This window comes from Bidens hawaiensis, unplaced genomic scaffold (assembly GCF_021521415.1).
Source record: "Bidens hawaiensis isolate Kalapana, Puna unplaced genomic scaffold, B.hawaiensis_p1.1 tig00008375_1, whole genome shotgun sequence".
In the NCBI taxonomy this organism is placed as follows: Eukaryota; Viridiplantae; Streptophyta; class Magnoliopsida; order Asterales; family Asteraceae; genus Bidens; species Bidens hawaiensis.
The window spans coordinates 461,486-471,848 of NW_027491593.1; the positions used below are offsets into that span (position 1 = coordinate 461,486).

At 35.4% G+C, this 10,363-nt stretch overlaps 1 protein-coding gene and 1 pseudogene across 1 annotated transcript; both read right to left on the reverse strand.

Annotated features, from left to right (window-relative positions):
- Positions 1–306: 306 nt before the first annotated feature.
- LOC143637639 (uncharacterized) lies at positions 307–1,737 on the reverse strand (annotated as a pseudogene).
- A 92-nt stretch (positions 1,738–1,829) lies between these two features.
- LOC143637640 (uncharacterized) lies at positions 1,830–10,138 on the reverse strand. Its single transcript, XM_077104976.1, has 4 exons — positions 10,049–10,138; positions 2,398–2,643; positions 2,113–2,319; positions 1,830–2,040 (listed from the first exon to the last, which is right to left on the reverse strand). The coding sequence occupies exons 1-4, from the start codon at positions 10,136–10,138 to the stop codon at positions 1,834–1,836; spliced, it is 750 nt and encodes a 249-aa protein (XP_076961091.1). The 3' UTR covers positions 1,830–1,833.
- Positions 10,139–10,363: the final 225 nt, after the last annotated feature.

Consider the following 10,363-nt stretch of genomic DNA (forward strand, 5'->3'; position numbering starts at 1 on the left):
TTTCATTTCATATGAATGAAAAAGGACAAAGTCATACTAACCTTAAAGCCATGTTCAAATAATGAATGAATCGAATAGGATTTACATTCAACAAAAACAAACTTTAATTCATATATTGAAATGAATTAAAATATAAGGATCAATATTGAAATGTTGAAAAAATAGGAAGAGACTAAAAGAGTGACAAGTGGCAAAAATAAGTAGTTATTTATTAGAATAGATAGATTGTGTTCATCAACCAAGTTATTCACATATGCTTCTACAAAGCTTCTTTATAAGTTTTTCTTTGAATTATTCAATGGAAGCTTACTTCATCCTCACCAGCAACTACAAAACAAACAAAAGAGAGAAACTTTTAGATATATAATTTAAGGATGAGTATCATTACAGAACTGTAAAATTATTTAAAAACTTGAAGGAATCCTTGAAAACTTGTTTTTTATAAAATATTTTGTATATTAATGTTATTTAAGTGTAGCCTTATCATTTTTATATCTATATTTACAATTACAATTTTGAAAATTAATTTTTATCACTACTAGAAAATAGACCTTTAATGACGTGCCATGCGTGTCATTAAAGGGGTAGATGACACGCCATTACGTGTCAAGGAAGGCCATGTCATAAAGAAAAGATGACGCAAATTTGTGTGTCTTCTATTTATGACAAGCATTATTGACATCTTTTTATTGACACACGTTTGCGAGTCATGGTTTTAAGTATTATAAAAATGAAATTATTTGGCAGATTTATAATTTCCATATTAAATAATGACGATTAACGTCTCATAATAAAACTAAAATTCATACAAAACAAAATAATCCATTTCATATAATATTTCATAACATACCAACAAACATAAAAAATTAACAATATTCCAAAGTTAACATTTCATTAACATCGATACGAACATTCATTGGTAAATAAAGGATACCACAAAAGTCGACCATTCTTCACGAATTCCATCAATATCAGCATCCGTGTATTCATTATTCCCTCTCCCAACCTGAGAAAAATTTTAGATTAGTTAAACATAAAGTTCAAATGATTTGTCAAAAAAGTGGTCAATCATAGATTCCATTAAGCAACTTGATAACCTGTTCTAGCATATACAATACGACAACTGTACAAGATCAATAGCATAAGCGAATTGAGTTTAATTACAGCAGAAGTTTACAAATTGTTAATGGTAACTAACCTTTGCTTTCGCTTGAAGTTTGTCAACAAACACAAGATACTGTTTCAAAGTATAATCTTTCGAGTTACCAAGAGTCGCCACCATTGCCTTCATCATCATTAACAACCAGTTTTCAATCAAACAGACATTAAACTTCAAATCAAAACAATAACCCGTACCTCATCTGACATGAAAGGTGCAACATCCGGTGCATAAGCAGCTAAAACAGCAGAAGCAGTTGCAGGACCAACACCTTTCAATAGTCAGCTCAGAACCCGCTTTCGAAACATCTGGCAACGCTTCAAAAGCCTTCTAAGAAGCCGATTTCACAGTCTCCTCGTCCAATGATGACACAAAATCAATCAATCTAGGCCTGCAATTAACAATGTCAAAAACCTAATAACCGTTGGAATTAATCGTATCAAGCACAAACAACAACAACTGGGTTTTGTGACCCAACACCAGTTGTCGTATTGTGAAATATTTTTTTAACAGATTCATTACACACGTATATCAGGCTATCGAGCAGTAGAATTACAATAAACGCTCTACCAGTACATTGTTTTCTGACATAAATAAATATATACAAATGACCTATGCTAATTTTGTCTAAACATCCTTCACTCTTAGGATGAAAGGAGTAAAGATTCATACCATTAGCAGTCCAGAGGTCTAGAATAGTCTGGAGGGAGTGAGGGACAACTTTCGCTCATATGAGGATAAGGGTCAATAGTATTGTATCCAGGTAATTCCATTCGATATTTCCCTTTTATTTGACAAAACGGAAGTTCAACTTCATTACACCACTTTGGCAGCCTGCTCGAATTGTTTTCATACAACTTGAGCGTGTAAGCATCTTTTATCTGTGCATTATTCTACAAAGGTTAGTAAGCATGTATATGATACAAACTATTCATCAATGGTAATTAACTCACTGTGAATTCGGTAACTTGAATTTGGTTTGCAAGATCTCCAAAGAGTACTGCTTCTTTGTACATTTCAAGGACAAAAGTAACACAAGATGTTGACTTTTCGTCACTATATATCCAGTCATCATGTTTAGGCATACTTAGTAATTCAGCAAAAGATGAACTGCGTTCTTCACCTTGCATATGATCCCACATGGTCATAACCGAAGCAACCTGTAACATGATTAAAGTTCAATAAACAATCCAAAACTGAGAAGTAGTTCAACACTAAGGTAATGCCAATTGTGGTACCATATTAGCATTCACAGGCGGTGGATAATTATCACTAACAGTGTCTATCCAACTAAATATCAAATTATGATAACCATATGGCAACCCATTCATACTCTGTGCGTACTCCCAAGCAGCAGTCACGTTAAATCTGGACCGTAGATCAGGATGCAAAGGCAGCAACGCAATATGCGGATTCCCCACATCTTTAGTCAACTCAAAATTCCACCATTCATCCCATGGCAACAAAGCAATAACATCTTGGCCCTATGGCAAAAGTCAACCAAAAGTCACACAATTATTAGTCTAATATTTATACATATATTTTCTTTCAAGTACTTATGTTTTGATTCATTCATTACTTAGAAGTCAGAAACACCATATTTTTTTAGAGTTAGATATTTAGAAACAATTCTTTTTATAATATTTATGACATCATCCGATTCTTAGATCGTTTTCAACCGTTTCAACCAGTGAACTGCAAAGTCAGCCGGTTACTAAAAATATTTATGCACTAATATTTCGCAATAGTGTAAATTAACCCGTTTTTTTTCCCGAATACAATACAACAACTGCATCTAACATTTTTGTTTAGTTACCAATAACATATTTCACAAAACATATAATTGAACATTATACAGACATGCACTAATAACTAACAATTTTGTTTGTAAATATATATTGGAAAGAAAAAACACTAGTGTAACTGTTTAGAAAGCTAACTACTTTCAGCTATTAAATAAGCATAGAAAAACACAAGCGTAACGTTTAGCACACAACTCAGCAGCCCAGCTTCTGCAGGCCTGCAAAGTCCTGAAAACCCACTGCAGTGCAGTGCAAGCCAAAAAATGAATCCCAAACTGCTGCAGACCACTCTATTCTAAGCTGAATCTATTGTTTAAGAACACACAACTACAATCCATGTGACAAACTTTGTAAACAGATATAACTGTTCAAATTCAGGGTTATGTTAGTCATTCTAGCAACAATCGTCATCTACTCAATTTGACTTACCAAAACTTTGTGCTAATTTACATTATGTACATGGATATGATCAATAAAATATGAATAACATTATAACAAACAAACAATAGAATATGAGTGATATAACTTGAAACTATCAAATGGAATTTTGTAAGGCCCCGTTACCGGTGCCTCATATTGGACGTTGGATTTACTCATAAACACAGTTCTTTATATCAGGATTAATTAAAACCTTATGCGGAATATAAAACTTTCATAAAACATTACATATCAAATCATAAACATGTCTTAAAACATTCTTCTTTTCTTTCAAAATCAAAACATAACTTATAAAACATAGCAGGTCTTCAGATGCCAGTCTTCTATCCTTCTGTCATGTGTCCCGCTCACGCCAGCTGTCGCATCCTACACTCCTGCGTGCATACTAAAATTCAGCTACGCTGAGTGAGTTTTAGTTAATCATACATCATGCAATACATTTACTTACCTTCAATTACGCATCCGAAGATACATAATAATTTCTTTACTCATTTACTTTCATTACATAATTTCATACATACGTTCATACTTTATATTACTTTCATACTATATAATTACTGTTCATTCTATCTCAGATATTATTAGGGTCTGATCCCTCTTTCCTTTGTCTATCTCAGATATTATTAGGGTCTGATCCCTTTCTTGTCTATCTCAGATATTATTAGGGTCTGATCCCTCTTTTCTTTTGTCTATCTCAGATATTTTAGGGTCTAATCCCTTTCTTGTCTATCTCAGATATTATTAGGGTCTGATCCCTTTTTACTTCTCTATCTCAGATATTATTAGGGTCTGATCCCTCTTTATTCATCTTTGTACATACTGTCTTTACATACCCATAACATACATATACTTTATTTAGTCATTTATACATATTCATATGTTGTACATATATATTTATATATCATACACATTCATCTTTCATATACATACCTCCCTTGTCTATACGCGCAATATCCGAAGATCGTTCGCGTACCGACAAGCTTTCATTCATAATCATGACATATATCTATCACATAAATCATACAAGGCATACACTTACCATTTAAGGTAAGTGTATTAACTATCACATCGAGTATGCACACAACCCCGAAAACATAACAAGGAAATGGGGCTAGAAACTCACTTGGGATCCTGTTGCGTTCACCGTTTATCGTAATTCCTTTCTTTAACTGAGCCCGGGTAACTGTTAAATATATAAGTGTTAATTAACCGTCTAACTAATCAAGTTGGTATTTTAGTTCACCAACGGGCTTCCTAAGTTGGGCTTGTTTGTTTTAGTTTATGACAATGGGCTAGCTTGTTTTAATTTAGATATGGGCTTAGCGTGTTGTGAGCTTAGTTGATTTAGGTCCAATCTTCTCAATATCTGGCCCACTGGATTCGGCCCAAAACCCAACAGAGGACTGGCCGAAAACTCCTTGGGCAGAGAACTCGTGACCGAGAACTCCTGCCACCGAGAACTCAATGCTGACCGAGAACGCTCCTTGGCCGAGAACCCGTTTTGGCCGAAATCTCAGGTTGACCGAGAACCACATGGTTGACCATGGATTCTCAAATTTTGGTCGAGAATCCCCCAGTTAAGCTAATCTTCCTACCTTACGTTTCCACCTTGCCCAGTAACATGTTCCATGGTTCAAATCTTGAACCTTTTAACCTCTTATTAACATCATTCATAACCGTTTACACTCATTACTACCACGGCTTCAAGATCTATCCCGTTTTAGGCATAAAGCTTAGACCTTTATAGATTTAAAACGTTCTAGGCTCGATCTAGTGTTCATATTTGAGCCGTATACTATCATAAGACCATTAGGTTCATTTTAATCATCAAGTTTGCATTTTTATGAAGCATCTAGATCCAATCAACTCTATGGTCAAGTTTCATAGCAAACCGTTTATAAAAATGTAACCTTTAATCATAAAGAACGCACCTTTTTATGTTTCAAAGTTACGGTTTGCTTGATATATGATCTTGGATTGTTATCTTGCTTGTATGATTGAAGATCTTAAGTTATGATGCTTGGTTGTGGACTTGGATGGTGACCGGCGGCTAGGGAGGGAATGTTTGGCTTAAGTGTGTGTTTTAAAGTGTAGGCAAGAGTGTAGAATGGATGGAAATTGAAAGGTTTAGGGTTTAAGAGGTATTTATACTCCCTTAAGCCCATGGACCTAAGGCCCATCTTTCCTTTTTAGTCCATGGTTAATCTCTTTTAATTAGCCTACTTATCTTCCCCTTATTAATTTATTATTTCTCGCCAAATCAAGTAAACTCGATTATTATAATATAAAATATTATTACTCGAAATTTTGGGATGTTACAAATTTACCATAGAAAATAGAACATGTCTCATTGCTTTCTGTTTGCATCAGATCATAATTGATTTAACATGCCATACATTTGAAATAAAACTTAAGCAGTTAAATCCCTAACACAAAAGTAATAAACACGGTTTGGGCCAACTAGTTCCCTATACAACCATAATCAAGCATCGCTATAGATTATACCAATAGTATCCCTTGATAATATGTCGGAAATCAACAATCAAGCTTAACAAATAGATTAGAAACATTAAACCTAACAATCAACAATCATGTCAACAGATTAAACACTTAACACTCATGTCAACAAATTAAACTTAATAATTTATGAAAAATTGAAGACTAAAATTGATAGATTAATGAGCTCCGACGAGTAATTATACCATAAATAGTGAGTAATCAGCGTCAGAAATCAACAATCAGCGATTAAACCTAACAATCATGTCAACATGTTAAACCCAACAATTTATGCAAAATTGAAGACTAAAAGTAATAGATAAAAAAGTTCCAGTGAGTAATTATACCGTAAATCAACAATCAGTTTGTAAAAGATATATACTGAACAATGAGAGATGCTGAACGAATGAATGATGATGAAAGGTGGTGATGAGTGTTTGAATCAGTGCGTAAATCGACGATGAGAGATGCTGAACGAATTAATGATGATGAGATCTGACCATTTGGTATGAGCGGTGATGATGCTGATGAGTGTTCTGTAGAAATTGGGATGAACGATGAGTGTTTTGTACTAGCCCTAGAAATTATAAAATGACATCTAAACATGACACACAACCAAAGTGTAGCCCGTGTTTTTTTTTTAAATTTTAGTGACATAAAAACGGTGACACACAAAAAATACATGTAATTGTTTCTTCAAATTTTGATAAAAGATGACAATATTTAATGACATGCGGTTTTTTACTTGTCATAATTTGACTGTTTGTCATAATTCGCGTGTCATTAAAGGTATATTTTCTACTAGTGTATACATACATATATATATATATATATGTTTTGTTTTACACTTATGTAAATTTGTTAGTACATAAATTTTACACATATGTAAACTTGTGATTATAATATATGTAATCGACAATTTTTATATAAAATATGATAAGACTACTCTTAAATAATGTTAATATATAGAAAAAACTAAAAAGTGTTTGGTTGTATAGAGTTCCTAAGAGTTCTTAACTTTTTTAGAGTTCTTAAAGTATACTAATCCTTTAATATAAATTTAAAAACTCTTTCTTAACATAGTGTTGACTATTCTCTCTAGTCATCGTCTCTCTCTCTCTCTCTCTCTCTCTCTCTCTCTCTCTCTTTCTCAAACATTAATCTCCGATATATATAACCATAGATTGAATTTTGATTGCTCTATCGTGTTTCTTCTTCATTTTGTGTTGCTTTGCAGGACCCATTACAACGTCCTCTCATCATCGCTTTGTTGGGTAATTCGGTTTCACTATCTTCATCTTTCATTTTACCCAAAGTCAAATTGGTCATTTTGTCAGACATCAATGTCTAATAATAATAGGAACCGTGCACTAATATAACCGAATTCGTGGCATCGTAGTTGCTGTGTACTAAATTTGTTTATTCTATTTCATTTCTATTAATAGTAATTGGGTTTCATGGCATTCATTAGTGACTTATTATTATTTTTATTTTTGTTTCTTTCATGCTTGGTTCGGTGAATCGTTTGGAAGTGCGATGTTTACGCATGGTAATTACTTGAAGTTTTTAGGATTTTAATGGCATGTTATGTGGTTATTTTTTGTGGAGTGGATTCATTGTGTTCGTTATATGTTTGTGTTTGGGTTAGGTAACCAAGTTATGTTTTTAGGGTTTTAGTTGCTGTAACATCACGGAAATTTCAGGCCAAAAATATCAACTTTCCAAAGTATAGGGATCAATCCTGCCAATTTCCTAACTCCAAGGTTAAAAGTGAAAATTCTGTTTTTCTGTCCTATCGTGATACGCGACCAGGACAAAGACAATCCCATCGCGTACCGCGAAGGGCTTGGTCAAAATTTCTGGAAGAAGTCAATAGCGATACGCGATCGCTGTTGAACCAACGTCATCGCGTACCGCGATGACGTGGTCTGACACGTTGTGACACGCGGCACACGATGGCATCATCTGCCGCCACGTGTCACCACGTGGCAAAACGTCCGCCACGTGTCGCCACGCGGCGTAACGCCTGCCACGTGTCACCACGTGGCAGGTCTAGTGTGTGACTGGCCAGGCCTACGGCGCGCTACGCGACGGGCCAGCCAAGGAACCCATCGAGTACCGCGATGGGATCCAAATTTATGCCTATAAATAGGAGCTCCGGGCATTCATATTTTCACACCCAAATTCACATACTACTCTCTCTCTCTAAACATCTCTCTACACCTCGAAGTTTGTGTCACCGATCCACCTCGAAAACCGTGCCCGATTCCTCGATTCCCGTGCCATACCTCGATATTTGTACCATTCCTCGACGACATCCAGAACAAGAAGGTGGTGTTGTTTTTACATCTCGAAGTGCGTGCCGTGAAGTGTTGGTGCCTCGAGAAGCGTGCCAAAGTGAGGAGAAAGATTGTACGAGGAAGGAGTGTTGATCAAGCGGCGTCGAAGTGCTGCCCGAGTATCTAGGGATTTTATGACAAGTAAAGGTAGGCATAATGCCCGATTAAAATATTAATAAAATATTATAAAGGCTTAATACCCCAAGTCGAAATTATACTCGATATCTCAAAGAAAATAAATAACAAAGAAAAGAAAAGAAAGAAAGAAAAAGAAATATATATATTTGTAAACATCTATATATATATATATGTGTGTGTGTGTGTGTTTTATATAAATATTCTTTGTTATAAATATTATTTAAGCATAATGAGTATTCTTAAATAATAAAGAAAAGAGTACGTTTCTTAAAGAAGAAGAAACGTCGGGTTTTTATAATAAACTAAAGCTTTATAAATATTACTTTTTAACTAAAGGTTTTAAAGTAAAAGAATATTGAACTAAAGGTTCATCGAGATAAATAAAGACTAAAGGTCTTAAGCCGGATTGTATATCCGACTAATAAAAGTTATACTCATACTATAAGTGCGAGATAGCAAGAGAAAGGCACACGGACGGTGTTGGAAGCCGATCCCACTTGAAAAGGTGAATACGCCCCACTTTTACAAACTTGTTTTCAAACAATTAAATGTGTTATGTGTAAAACTTTACATGAGACTAAGTGTCTCTAAAAACAATATGAATAAGAGTAAAAGCTTAGCCCTCAGGCTGTAGTATACGTTTGTCTGGATCCTTACATATGTGGTTAAATGCGGTGGGCACATCGCACCACTTCTGGTCACGACCTCCAGCCACGATGGGCCGAATCAAAGTATGTTCGAGTGAGAATGACCTTGTGTATATTTATGGTACCTAAGTACGTCGAAACGCTGCGGTGTTTTGCTGGGGTGACCTAGTGTAGAGACTCGATTTATAATGATATCGTTTTAACTTTGTTATTTGTAAGCCAAGATGGGCCGAGGCTTGCGTAACCCTCGAGGGGTGACAAAGTAAAAGAAAATATTTTAGCGTCAGCATATTCACCAACAATCATTGCTGACGTACTTTTATAACATTTTGCATGTAACCAAGAATAAAGCTTGAAGGACGAAGGGCTCAAGAATCCGATGGCTCGGATAATTTTTGTTTAAATATGATGATTTTTGTTAAACTTATCAAATCTAAACGAGACTTTCGTCTTGTCTTTTGTAATATAAATATTTAACTTTAAATCCACATGTTTTATAAAGTCTTCCGCTTAAACCCGTAACTCTGATTTAATTACAAATGTGGTACCAACTGTTAGGTCACACGCCTAGGCCTAATATGGGGGGTGTGACAGGTTGATATCAGAGCCATCGATCTTAGCGAATTGGGTATCATAAAACAATACCCAAGTTCGATCCAAGCATAGGAAAATGTTTTACTTGTTTATTTGAATAGAGATAAGATTGGCTGGTAACCCTTTCTTTCCCTCTCTACATTCTAAACCACCCATCAAAGATGACTTATGAGAAATTAATGGAGTATTATGATCGTGAAGCAAGAATAGCAAGAAAATACTACAAGTTCCCAAAGGACATCATGAGTGAAGATTATTTTGAGGCTTTCTTCAACCGAGACCAATACATTGAATGACCCAAACCAATATACTTCCCTGGAACTGAGCATTGTCCAATTAAATTACCCGATAGTCCACCGACACAGAGAATCGAACCACCAAGGCACTCTAGTTACCATACACCAACAATGCCCATATACCATCCCTCTGAAATACCGACGTACCGCCCATTAGCAATCCTGACTTATCAACCATCGGAAATACCGCAGTACTTTCCCACTGGATACTTACCAAATCCCCACCCATCTTATGCCTTCCTTTTAAAACGGCCAATAAAGGAAGAACCAAGATCCCCATCCTCCGACTGGATGCAATGCCACTCCTATCAACGAAGGTGGCATACTAGAAGCTCCACTGCTCTCGAAGTCAACTCGCAACCCAACGATGGCGAAGGGCCGTCTCGCAAGCCCAAGATGAGGGTAGTGATGCCCTACGAAAGTTTTAAGATGCCCCGGATGATCAAAAATACCA